Source organism: Ceratosolen solmsi, unplaced genomic scaffold (assembly GCF_000503995.2).
Source record: "Ceratosolen solmsi marchali unplaced genomic scaffold, CerSol_1.0 scaffold6, whole genome shotgun sequence".
In the NCBI taxonomy this organism is placed as follows: domain Eukaryota; kingdom Metazoa; phylum Arthropoda; class Insecta; order Hymenoptera; family Agaonidae; genus Ceratosolen; species Ceratosolen solmsi.
Genome location: NW_011948414.1, coordinates 11561144 through 11576672, shown reverse-complemented (window position 1 = coordinate 11576672; position 15529 = coordinate 11561144). Strand labels below are relative to the sequence as shown.

Genomic DNA, 15529 nt, shown 5'->3' with positions numbered 1-15529 from the left:
TTATTAAAATTGTAAGAAAAATTACCTCTTTTGATTATAATTTATGAAATTTTTAAATATGTAGGAATTCAAAATATGCATTTTTATTTTAAGTATAAAAACTGTGTTTTATTAAGAAAAAAATGTATCTAAATAAAACGTATTGCTGGTAAAGTATCTATAAACTTGAATGCAAGAAACAGTAAAACAGAAATAAAAATATTTGAAAGCTTCTTACTGTCATAAAATATTTGGTTAATTACTTTATATTTTTTATTTCACAATATAACATTCTTGATTATAATATGTAAATCTATGATAGTAGTAGTACATTTATTTTAATATTTTTTCGATATTATTCTAATAATATTATTTGAACGTAAATTTTCCAATAAAAACTTTTATAATTTACATTTGATTAATTAAGAAATATCTAATTTAGAAATAGGTAAGATACACCAAAAACCGATGTTAAAAATAGGAGTAAATATATTTATAAATCTGAACTGTTTTATGCTTTTAATTTTTCTATGTAACATTTATATTATCATTTATTAATATATATATATATATATATATATATATATATTTATATTAGAATTATTTTTTGAAAGCTTCTAACGTATTGTATATTATTTATTTAAAAAATAGGTTTAAATTTTTTTTAATATGATACACATACAATAATACCAATCTACAAAATTCTTAGTTTAATAACTAATACATTTTCAGTATTTTAATTGTAACTTCTGTAGAACTTGGATTTCCTGAAATCTTTTAAGTTAAAATATAAAATATATTATGAAATATATTAATTTGTAATTACTTTAAGGTATCACCTTAAAGTTAATTCAATTTCCGTCTGAAGAATAAATGTGTACATTATTGAAATTATATATACATATAGATAAATTATGATGTGACCTTTTAATTTAAAATTTATTTTTGTTAATAATTAAAAAATATTTTTCATGTTATTTATTTTTAATCATTTTATTATAATATATATATAACTTATCTAAGCTTTTTAAATACTAGGTGGTTTTTTTTTTCCATAAAGATAACATTTTAAACAATATTTAAAAGTATCTCTCTTGAAAAGAGTTATTGTTATGATAGATACAAAATTATCAAAAAATTATTCATTTTTAGTAAGACTTATTTGAATTCTAATCAATTAATAAATTTATAAATAGGTCAAAATTTCAATCTCTTTTATTTAATTTTAAAGTTTTATAATAATGTTACAAATAACATATAATACAAGAATAATTGTTTTTAATAATAATATTCATATGGTATTAAATAGTTATTTATAACCATTTCAACATTATTTCTATTCAAAATGAATTTGTATATGATTTTTTTTAAGAATTATCAAATCATTTAATAGTTTCTTTTAACGTAATTTTCATTATTGAACGTATATACCAAACACCTATCAAACTAGTGTATTTATAAAATATTTTTAATCTTAAATACAAAACATTAAAAGTCTGTGATTTATCCGATAATATACAAATTATATATTCACACAGATACGGTATATGTTAATTGAATAATAACAATGACTTCTTACTTCGGATGAATATTATTTTTTATTAATTTTTATGTATATTGTCAACATTTTTAACATCGAGTAGGCTGTTTATTTAGTAGTAAGTGAAAACACGTATATTTATTTCTTAGTGACAAAAATGCGAGATTCAAGTATGGAAATTTGTGTGTAACGAGTCAATTAGTATCGAACAAAGTCAGTGGACTTTGAATCTTTTTCATAACATATGCATGTAAGGTAATTCACTTCGAACCTTACGTATCTACGCGGTTCAACTGGTGCAATACAATGTGCACACAAGCCGTTTGCATTATGCGCATGCGCATCCCCACTCGCGACATGAATTAAAAATCATGGCATTATATAGAGTGAGACGGATAAGCAAGTGTATCTTGCGCCAGTAAGATAGACAACGATAGAAGAATCGAACAGCGGTTGGTGGGAGGGCGGTAGGGAGGAGGGCGGGCGGAGAAAAAGGCTCTGGTGCGACGAAAGCAAGCAGCTCTAATGCCGACCAAGTCGTGAGACTCGAGAGGCCGCTTTAGTATCCTCGCGAACATCGTAAATTTACGTTATCTAATATGTGGTAATTTTGATATTTGACTTTGGTAGAACCGTCGGTCTATCCAAGGTTCTCGTTTTCTTTTAATAATAATAACAACAACAACAAGACATTTAATCAGTGCTTGCCAAATATTGTCGTTGCTATCAATGAATACCGCACATCGTGGATCCAAGCGTTATCTTCGATGTTAAAAAAGTTTCTCCGATTTGTATTGCGTATATTTACGGGAACACAGTGCGGGTTATAACACTACAGTATATACTCGCTTGTAGTGGTTCTCGCGCTCCATGGCAACAGAGCGACATATTTCATCCACTATCGTCGGGAGTAGCAAAGTAGTGGCAGCGACAGCAGTATCAGCTACGAGACTTGAATCAGCATTACTTTGTCCAACAAGGGTAGAAGATTCTTTTCATCTTTGATTTTGATATTCTTGCGAAGATAAAGTGTCTGGATAATTAAATCAATTGGCAGTTTTGGATATTAGTAGTACTGTGTAACTTGAACATGAAGCATCAATCAACTCATCGATAATGTAATCGAATATATGCTCAAATCTTTTGTTTTTTTGTTTTGTTTTTGTTTTTGTTTTTTTTTTCTTCAATAATTTTATTAGAAGATCTATTTGAATAAAAGAGTGATAAATAATATCAATGCTAATAAAAGACCGTTTTGCACTTATATGAATCGGTATGCATTTGTTGCCAAGATACACCTACTCAAATAGGTTCCCTTTATTATAAGAATTGTCGTGAATAAAATGATGATAGAACATTAATTATAAAATAGAATTATTTTCTACCCATTTATAACAAATTTTTTTTATACAATTATAAAATATTGTATTAAAATATTCATATTTTTATAGCAACCTTTACTTTTACTTTTAAATCATTCATTCCTATTATTAAAATAGAATTATATTTTTAAATAATATTTCTTTTAATATTTCTTTATATAAATATGTTATTATTTCACAAAACTGTATAACAAAAATATATACGATCGATTTCATTCGCTAAAATCGATTTCTAATATTATATTTTACAGAATTTCTGTAAGAATTGCTCTTGTAGTTATAAAAAAATTAATTTAGTTAAATAAATAAAATCTATAGATTAAAATTTAATATTTTTAATTTGTTATATTTAATTTTTTCATAATGTTAATGCACAAAGTTATTGCATAATACATTTTGTCTTATTTCAAATTCTTTTTTAGTTTATTAATGTATATATATATATATATATATATATATATATAAATAATAACGAAATAAAAATTCTTGATATTATGTTACTTTAGAAATTTATATATTATATGATTAAAAAATAGACAACTATTGAATTTACTAATAAACGTTGATTTAAAAATCATCAAGTTGAAACATAATTTTATTTAAAATTTTAATCTTAATATGAGAATTAAAATTAACGATGTATATAATAAATATAGAATTAATATATAGAATTAATGATTTATATAATAAATAATTCACATATTTGTAACGAAATATTTCAAATTTAAACTGTAATTTATCCTTATAACTATAAAATTTCAAGAAATCCAGGAAATAGTTAAATTCATGAATAAATAAACAAAATTTTTAAGTATAACGCAGATGTTTATTACATCGGTGGAACTTGAATAAGTTAGTGTGATTTTGGAATTTAGTATGTTAATCAATTTTCCATATTATTTAGCTGACCAAAGTACATTACATTTACGAATAAGTTTATCATATTGAAATAATACTATAAAATCTTTCAAAATTAATATCTGTTAAAATAACTTTTAATTTTACAAATACAATAAAGGGAAGTAAATAGAAATGAACAATTTCATTACAATATGAAGTCAATTATGCAACTACGATAAATTAAAATATTTTAACATATGCACTTTTATTGATTGAAATATGAAATAAGAGATGTAAACTGGGCATATTTTTGTTACCATATAATTAATTTCAATGTTGAATTTTTTGTGATATTTCGTGGTATTTTAAAAATTATAAAATAATCGAAATAAGTACATCATCTTAATCTGTAGAATATTAAATAAATTATATATTTTTAAAAATACGTGTAATTTATTGTTGGTATAAATTTATAGAAATTTTTTTCTCAAAAACTATATTAATATCAATTATGAATTTAATGAAATTAAATAAATATTAACATTGATTTGCATTTGATTTATTGGTGATATAAGGAATCATTTCTGATTTATTGTCCCTTTACATATAAAAATACATTAAGTTTTAATCACGATAGTATTTCTCAACATAGTACTACTATTAAAAAAAAAGCCACAATTATAATTAAATCTTAATTTCAATTTATACTACTATGAAAATAAATGTTATTCCTAATAATAATTTTATCGTTCAAATACCTTTTTTTTTGTTTTTTTTTTTAAATTCTTTCAACTCCATTTAAAGTACAAATGGGAATTCTAAACTAAAATGTATAATAATACTACGTTTATTTTTAAATATTCTAATCTTTTACAATAAATTTTTTTAATAAATCCATCATCACAATATTTGCGTATTTTTCACATTTGTAGAAGGAAAATTTTTGCATATATGAAAGTCCAAAAAAACTTCTAATTGATACTCTTTCATGCATATGAAATGCCTTTATATACACACATAAATCTCCGTGAAAAAATATATCTTTTCTTTAGGTTAAAATAAAAACTGCATTTGGCCGTCTGCATATATCAAAATATTAACACTCTTAACGATCTTATACTGTATAATACAGAAGAAAATTCGCTTTAAAAATTTCTTTAATTAAATAGCAATTAATTGCTAGTGAACAGTAATTTGGATTTACAATTTTTAATTTTAAAATATAAAAACATTTTATTGCTTAGAAATTTAATATTTTTCTTTCACTCTTAAATGAAAATAATTTTCTGAAAGTAATTAAATTTAAAATATTAGTACTACTAATTTATTGAAGGAAAATGAGGTTATATAATACATTTTATATAATACATTTGATATTAACAAGATTGAACTATAAATATTGCTAATAAGAAATATAAAAATAAATAGTTGTTTTTATTATGAAAATAGAAGGAAACTGTGATTGGAAAGAATAAAATAAAAAAAATATTCAATTTTATTGAAAAATAGTTTTAAAACTTTGGAAAAATAAAAATATAAAGTGCAATTATCGTATGTTGTATTTTAAATATATACATTTAAAGTTCATCAAAGCTATAATACTAAATATAATTCAATTAAACATACACTATGTTAAACTTTTATTTTAAATTGAACTGAAATATTTTAATTTGATATTTCCATTTGTTAAACAATACCTAATAAAGTAGAGATGTAGATTTTACTAAAATAATTTAAATGATTCAGCTTCGGCTTAGTGAATTAGAAAAATATAAATCTCATTTATACAATATAATTATCTTAAAAGTTATAATATTTGTTATTTTAAATATTAAAATAATAAATTTGAATTTGAATAATTCCTGTTTATCAAATAAATTTTTAATACTTATTCTTAAAATAAATTTTTTTAATATAAAATTATAAGGACTATAATTCTAATAACCTTAATTATCAATTTTATAATCTAGTGAATGAATACAAAATTAATTTTCTTTATCTTCATACATATTTTTACAATACTTTATTATATAAATCAGTTAAAACATAAAATTAAATAAAAATAATGTGAATTAATACATAAGAGATATTATTTAAAAATTTTTTTGTAGAATTTGAGTATTAAATTAATTTTTGAATATATATATAACTGTCATAATTTGGCTTTATATTTTTTTTATTCATATAGGATATATTTAGTAAAGCAAATTTTCATAAATGTAATTTAATCATGAAAATTCAGTATACAATTTAATAAATAACTACTCCATAAATTAAACAATAAAAACAAATGGAAAAACATATGGTAATAATATTTTTGTATAGAAAAATTATAAATTCTTTTTAATAATTTTAATACGAATTTTAGATATAAATTTAATTATGCTATGATAATATTTAATTTATCTATATTATATTGCTTAATTTTATACTTGAACGAATTTATATTTTCTGAATAAAAACTGTCAAATAATAATATGAATTAAATAAACTTAATTCTTTTGATTAATTTATTTTGCTTTCTACTTAAATTCTTTAAAATATAATGAATGTAATTTAAGTAATAATTTTAATAGTTTAAAAGCAAGAATATATGTTTATGTATTATATATATTATCAGTATAATATATCTTTTTATTTTTATTTTACGTTTTATATGTATTGATTTGTAGAATAATTCTATATCGAAATAATAATAACTTTATTATATATTTATATGAATAAATAATTATATAAAAGTAAACTTTTTTGAAGTTTAGTTATTTATTGCATTGAAAGTTTCTTAATTAAGTCTTAATTATAAATGAGACTTAATTCACGTGTCAGCTTACTATGCAAAATATATGAAAAAGAAAAAATTTATTTTTAATTTATTGATTATAAACACTGTTAAGACAACTGCATCATCATAAATTAAAATTTTGTTATTATAAGTATTTTACTATAATATATATATATATATATATATATATCTTTGTAAAAGTTGTAACCTTAATAAATTATTGCTACGATAATAAATCTATATACTTTAGTAAATATATATGTATATATGTATATTAGTATATAGTATAAATATATATACTTTAGTGTTTATAATCAACAAAATTAAAAAAAAATTCTAAAGTAAAATACATCAAATGAAAATATGAGAAAAATAAAGACTAGATTTGTCATTTGTTTCTATTTCGTACAATTGGTCCTCCATTTAGAAGAGCTTCTTGCTTTCTTACTTATGATGACGTCAACTCTAAACTACAGATGCTGACTCATTAGTAACCTGCTTCCTTTCTCTCCCTCTCTCTCTAACTCTCTCTGTGTCTCTGTCTCTCTGTCTCTCTCTCGCGCTCTCTCTCTCTCTCGCGCTCTCTCTCTCTCTCTCTGTCTCTCTCTCTCTCTCTTTATAAGTTTATAAACTTTATTTACATACTATTGAAAAATTGTTAATTCAATAATATTTAAAAAATTTCGGATTATGTGTTACGGGATACAGTAGAAACAAAAAATGAAATAAAAATAAGTACAAATATAAATGATTGATTATCGAACTTTAATAAACAAAAATTTTAAATCTTAAGCAAGGATAATGTACATGAGATTTTTCTATAATTTGTTTAAGATTTTACTCGTTGTAATGTTTTAAGAGATGTATTTAAAAGATGTGCAAATTAGACAACTTACTACTCAATTACTTTATTACACCATGTATAATAAATACGTGTATTCAAATATTTTACATTCATACAGAATTTATTCATATTATTGAAGAAATTGATATTTATTCTACATTCCGTTTTATGTTTTGTATATTATCATACATTAAGCGGAAATAAAAATTATATCAATGCCTAGTATGGTATAGTGTAATTTTTTAACTTATTAATCGAACATCTAACGTTTTCTCAATGTAATCGATTTAATTATAAATCAAAACAATTGATTTTTTTTAAATATAAAAGTAGATTTTATTCAATAAAATTTATGTTTACATATAGAAATTAAAATAAATAAAATAATAATTGTTTACGTTATTACATCAAAATCATAGTTTAGAAATCTAAGGATCGCTTGTATATTTTTGACATCTTGAATAATGTTTGGATCAAATATCTATATTTATTGAAATATTTTTAGCCTTGAAACAAATGAAATTTTAATTTTAAAATTGAATTAAATATTATTGATTTTGAAAAATAAAGAAAATACCATTCATAATTTTCACTATAATTATCTATTTTATAAATTGAAATATAAAATGTAATTTTATACATTTGAATTAAAAAAATTTGTTAATTTTTTTATACATATAATGCATGATAAAACAAAAAATGCATATATTCATAGTTTTCTCAAGTATTTATTAAAATCCATTATTAAATATTTTAATTTTTAATAAAACTTCATTAAAGTATAAATAATACATATGTATTAAGAAAAAGTTTTATATTTATTAAATTATCTATATGTATTAAATTTAGCAATAATATCTTTTATTGCATGCGTATGTATGTATGTGTATTTATGGTTATTATTATGGATATTTCTAATTGTAATATATTATACTAGATCCATTAATTAAAATTTTTATTGCAAACTTCTTAAAAATAAAAATATTCAGTAATTGTATGTAATAATGTCATATTCGTTTTCAAACTATGTAAAAAAACTGTAAAGATTATATATATACTTAGAAATTAATATTTTGGTATATTTATGAATATTTATGAAGGAAATATATTTATGAAATATTATCCTCTCGTCAGACATAATTTTGAGTAATTTAAGAAAGAGAACATAACACAGCTTAAATGATAACTGTAATATATTATTTTTCTACACAGTGTTATATTAAATAATTCATTTTATTAATTATAATTTTACTTTTTAATTCTATATACAAACTATTCTGTAGAGAAGATACATGATTATTCACTGATTTAATAAAAAAAATTTTTTAATATCAGTTTATAATTATTACTTATAAGAATAGATTATTATTATTATTGAATTTAATTAAAAAAATTATTTAGAGCTCAAAAGCTGTAATCAATAGTTGAAATAATTCAGTACAAGGAATCTATAATTATATTCTAAATATACTAAGTAAGTAAATGCATATTTATATATGAAAAATAAAAATAAGTAAAAATGAAGAATCTAATTAATGGCTTTTTAATGAGTTATTTAGCGTTAAGCTATTCTAACCATTTGATTTAACAGTGATGTTTCCGTTTGAATTTTTTAAAACTATCAATTTATAATAAGAAATGCTACTAGATAATATGTTTATTTTATAACTACTGAAAATTCTCATAATTAATTGTATTGAAAAATTATTAAAATTTATGTCATATATATATATATATATATATATATATATATATATATATATATATATATTGATCAGAACTAAATTTGGATTATTATATTTTAGTATTTCTTCGATAATTTCATTTTTAGTATTTTCATTTTATTTGTGATTTGTTGCATACTTATTCAACTATAACCAAATAAATTATCAATGTAGAATCCGTAGAATTCGTTTAATTACTTATCATGACAATTACCGATCTTGTTCTATATAAATAATGCAATATTTATAATTCTAAAATACTATAAAAAATGTATACCATAAAAATATACTATAAAAAACTACAAATTAGATCATTGACATTATCCTATGATTTTTTTTTAAATTAATTTTATTATGATTTAATTCATTATAAAAATTAATCATTAATAATCAAATCAGTGTTTGTAAATAGTCGATAGAGTTTATAAGTATATTTTATAAAAGATAATTTATTTATGTCATCTCGTATTATCTGTCAATATCTTTAGGAACAAAGAGAGTTTTAATGACACGAGAAATTCTGGTTACTTAAACGGATCTATGGAATCAACTCGATTTCCACTTGTGAAAAGGTGAAGAGTTTTGTCTCTACAGATCCGCGAGAATAGATACGCAATACATGAAATCTAATTTGGCACAGCATTATTTTGCACGTGTACATATATTTGCTTCTAAGCATATTCGAAGTAAAATTCAACAACTCAAGTTACGCGTTTCCTCTCTTTCTATACTGTTTATGTCCTCTTTATAATAGGAGCACATCCGTACAAAAATTGCCCCTGAATTCTTTGTCCCTTTCTAATTTTATCTACCTATTTTATACTTGTATCCAAAATATACACTAACAAATATATATTTGCAAAAACATTAATTTGTTATATATACTATATTATGAATACTCTCTTTTACGTATTTTATTTACATATGTTTGTTATTTAATAAGTTTTACTGTACAAGTAATTAATAGCATTCAAAATCTTATTACATGCATAACATAAATCTATAAAAGTGAAAACATATACGAATAGTAAATTCTGATGATTAATACGAATTATGTTATAAATACGTATAAAAATAATATTAAATATATAATTTGAAACAATAAGTTAAAAAATCTATATTCATTAAATTAAAATTTTTTAATTAATATTTTAACGTTTATAAACGTTTAAGTGAATTATTCTCTTAATAAGTCCAATTTTTTATAAATATGAACTAAATGATACTTTTAAATAAAAAAAAAAACTATTAAATGTAGATAAGGAAAATGTAATAAACAAAAATACAAAAATAATATCATGTAATATATGTAATGCACAAAAATAATTGTAATGATATTACATAAAATCAATAATAATCAAACTACAGTAATACCTGTAATCGTGAAACAAAATAATATAAAAAATATTTTAATGCATATAAGTAAATTATTGTATGATAGACAAATTTGTGTACGGTAAAGAAGTAAAGAAATTTTTGTTTAAGTAATAAAAAAGCAAAATATATTATAATTTTATATTAAAATAAAGCAATGATTTAACAAATATAATAAATAAACTGCAAGTATGAATCTTATTTGTACATTACCTTCTATAATAATTACAGTTAAAAATCTAATGGAAGAAAAGTTATATCAATTTTTAAACATATATTCTCATTTTTTTATTAGATTGATATAAGAGTTAATAATATTTTTTTACATACTATTCTTAATATACTTTATGTACTGTTTTATACTTTATATGATTTCTTTATATGACCAAATAATCTATAAGAACTGTAGACAAGTTAATTTAAAAAATTTATTAACATTATCCTTGCTATTCGTAATGAGCATACAGTCAGAAAGAAATTTAAAAAACTAAAAAAGAAAATACTATATATATGAAAGGCACTAATTTTCATAATTTTAATTCTTCTGAATACTTTATTAACTTGCAGAAATTTTTTAATAAACCACTTAACCATAAAACCATAAAAATTCTGCAAACTAATATTGCAAACATCAGTCTACATTCTTTATCAATGTACACGTCAGTTATTAGTATCTATGACACGACTAAAACACTTTTTATGCAAATAATACTTGTAACTTATTATTATAAGTGAAAATATGATTAACGAAGATGAAGTATAGTGATGTTGCTCAGAGTCGAATTAAAATATTTTTTTTATTATATTATTATAATACATTTCAGATAAGATAAAAAGGATTAATTTATTTTCATAAAAAAATAACGGCAATTGTTACATGGTGATCTTATAACAATTATAAGGAATATAGTTTATTTCATACAGTCATATTCGAATCCTATAAATATCTTATAATATTGAACTATAATGATTATTATTTAATTGTGTATGTAATGAATTATATAGTGAATTTTAAAATTATTCATTGTATTAGTTATTAAATGGTATTTAATAATTGAATTGTGATACAGTAATGTATAATATATTATTATAAGTAAAAATAGTGTTATTAGCACAGTGTATTTAATCTATAACATTTATAAATTAGTCTTATTAATAAATATAAGCTTAAAATGAATTATTTTTGAAAAATTGCTCATAACATTTATTTATTATTTATCATGTAAAAAACAAATAGTATACAACGTTTCTTTTAAAATGTTTTTAAGTTTTAGTTTAAATAATGTGAAAAGTTTTATATTCGATCCATCTAAAGTTTCTGAAAAATGTACGCAAACTTAACTCAAGAAAAATTTAAAGAGATATTTCATACGTGTATTATACAGTCCTTTACGCGTATATAAAAAAAATGGAAATTAATTAAAATATACATATCCTTCACTAATCATTATTATTGCTTTTTTAGTTACAATTGCAGATACGGTTGTATTAATTTCCTATTAATACAGAGTTTGAGTAGTTAAATAATAGATTCTAAAATAAATGTTTTACAAATAATTTCAAATTAATTTATACAAATAAATTTTTGTTATAAATTAAAAATAATTAATTTATATTTCAATTCTTTTTTATTTTATATTTATTTAGTTCATGTAAGAGACTTTTCCTTCATTTTCCATTTTCTTTCACAATTATTCTATTGTCAAGTATAAATATTTTATCCAATATTGTCTTTATATTAAAAAAAATTAATTTTATTGTTTAATTGCTATTGATAAGATTATCAGCACTTGTAAATATTTGAAATAATTTGCAATTATAATATTTATAATGAAATTCTGTAATACATATGTTGATCTTAATATGATTTAAATAAATAATTATGAAAGATCGTTTCATCAGTAGTACTTTTACTCTTACTTTAGCTTCCATAATTTATGTGAAGATATCCTTATAGTAGAGATACTGAGATACCTTTAATAATTTTTTTATTATTACAGTGTAACGTCTATGTATAAATCGATTAAACATAATAAATTGGAAAAAGGAAAAAGCATCTCTTATTCACTAATTGACGATTAAGAAAATGAGCCTTACTCTTAATTTTTCATCTGGCTCGACAGAAATATTTCGATGAAAGTACGTAAAGTAAAACGATAATTTACGTTAATAGGTAAGATGCTGCCGCCTATTATGAATAATATAAGCAGCGAGATCTTAACTTTATATACGAGCCGAAACAGAAATGAGACCAATAGGACCGAAGGGACGGTGATTCATACTACACGGGCGAGGTATGCTGAAATTGGAGTGAAAAGGTAAGTTATAAATTTTATTTTTTTCTCAAAGACTATTGTACGTACTCTTATCTGATGCATATTTTGGTTCCATTTTTAATAATTTAATTTTAAAATACTATGGTTCGAACAACCTTTCACAATAAATTGTAGCATGCATAGTCTTACAATAAATTATGTGTATTACATTTATATCACAGATTTAAAAGGTAATATAAACAAAATTACCACAATTAATATATAAATTTTATAGCTAATATAATTTATACTAAAAAATATACTTTTATAAATGACTTCAGCATGAGAAGTAAATTCAAAATTTCTCTTATTTGATGTACTACTATAGTTTCTTTACTATAAAATATTAATTTTTTAGATAAATTATTTTATAATAAACAAGTTAAATACTTCAATACTTTTTCAAGTCTTCTATTTATTTCATATTTATATTTCACCATTTTTCAAATTTGAAAAATCGTTATTGACATAAAAATAAAAATAAAAGTATATAAAAATGGAAACATACATTTTACTGTGGAAAACATATTTTATGTCTAAAAATATATTTATCAGTATAATTATATTTCAATAATTATACTATTATATAAAATACTCGTGAATTACTTTAAATTCATTCGTCATTAAACTTAATAGAATAAAATATTAAATTATAATATAATAAAAATTCACTATATTTTGCAATTTTGTAATTTTGATATTAAGTATAATTCCTTAATAATTAAGTAAACAGTGTATCAAACATTTCATTCTAAATTAAAAGAAAAATTTTATTTACTTTCGTTTGATATTTAAAATATACTATAAAATACCTTTTGTACGACTAAATAAGAAAGCAACATTTAATAAGTAAATATTATATTCACTTGATTAATTTGATATTGTATGTTTAGATATTGTTGATTTATTTATTATTGTATTCCTTTAATAAAAAAAAAAATTAATAAAACAATTTATATATCTACAATCTAATATATAATACACGATATATAATGGTGAAAAATCGTAAATTAAATAGGTATTATCATTTCCTTATAAGTATGAACTTTGAACAGCCTTGTCAAGTGCAATATTCATAAAACATAAATTGGAATGCAAATAAAATTTCAATTAGTGTTTATAGATAGTCTCAATGAATTTAATTATAAATGCATTTTGCATAGATGACAAGGAGCTTCAATAATTAAAAAGGAATACTTAACTTTCTAAATGACAGGAAATTGTGTGAACTAATAGAAGTGACTATGAAATCAAATCAAAATATTTCTTTTTGGGAATTCATAATAAAGAGCTACTGCTCAATGGTTCTTGTCTAATGGTGTAATTTAAACTTGAACAAGAGGTATACAATATAGCATGACGATGAACATTGAAATATAGAAGTAACGTATAGTCTGTATAGAGGCTTATTCTAAGCTTTCACTCCAACTGCCTTAGAATTCTTCTAAAATCAATAAGAAATCTCGTTATTCTGTTTCAACGTTTTCTATTCAAAAACCGCAGACGATTTATGTATATATATATATATATATATATATATATATATATATATATATTCTTTATTTAAATCTGTATATAATCTCAATTTGTACTTATATGTTTAAATTATATACCGATATGCACATATAAAATCATAGTAAAATATGACTATTATTACTGCTGAGATTATTCAACAAGTATTGAAATGCAATGACAAATAACAATAACATTTTATTAATTTTATTATATTAATTAATAATGTCTGTAAATATCTTGTACATATTTAAATATTATTATATTTTACTTGCTTGATACATACATAAATCGTTTCGTCACTTTTTGTGAATAAATGTCCATAGAAATGAAAACTAGATATATTTCAATAATTTTCATAATAAAAAAATTAATTGTTCACTGCTGACTATCAATGTCAAAAATAAAATATTAATAAATGCATAACTACCTGTATATTTGCTATATTGTATATGTTGAATTAATATATTTAGTATAGACGGTATTTTATAAACTACAGAAATTTAAAAAAAGAGTTAATACCAGACTTATCAACTGCAAGTAAAATAATAATTTAATAGAAAAATATTGATTATCGCATTGTCGCTTAAAAGTGATTCTACTTTATGATATAGTTTAACTTGACTGTTATATTTACAAAATTATTTTCAATATTTATAATTTGTTTCATTAAATAAGTCAGGAAATCACACACAAATATATTAACGCATAAATTGTAAAAAAATATCAATAAAAATATTTATTTTAAATCGGTTATTTTAATGATTATACAAGTGCAATGACTATATCATTGGCTGATTTGAGAGGCTACAAATATTTTAATGTATCTAGAGCTTGCAATTTTTGATGTTTTTTATTCTAAAATTCGAATTTATTTATTTTGTATCCATGATATCTATATGTACAATTTTATGAAAAAAAAATGAGATTTCTAACTACGTGAGTGAATTTCAATGAACATATTGAGCAATAGGATTAAATACGTTTGCAAAATAATTTTTTTCGATTCAATTAAACTATAATTCGTTAATCAATGTTAAATCTAAATATCAAGGGGTTTAAATTTTATTAGTCAATAACTTTGTAAAACTTTGTTTTTTATTAAGAAGTATTGTATTAAAAAATATATTCATGAATACGTATTTTCTTCAGTATACAAGAATATTGTTTATTTATAATATAAGATGATTGTACTGTAATAATGATACCAATAAGTTCTTATAGAAGTTTAAATGCT

General features: G+C 20.9%; 1 protein-coding gene across 1 annotated transcript in view; it reads left to right on the top strand.

Annotated features, from left to right (window-relative positions):
• The first annotated feature begins 2032 nt into the window (after positions 1–2032).
• spri (Src homology 2 domain-containing protein sprint) overlaps positions 2033–15529 on the top strand; it is a 49896-nt gene continuing 36399 nt past the window's right edge. The window contains exons 1-2 of the mRNA XM_011506986.1: positions 2033–2637; positions 12466–12783. Of these exons, the coding sequence (XP_011505288.1) occupies positions 12644–12783 (140 nt within the window). The 5' untranslated portion in view covers positions 2033–2637; positions 12466–12643. The remainder of the gene's footprint in view (positions 2638–12465; positions 12784–15529) is intronic.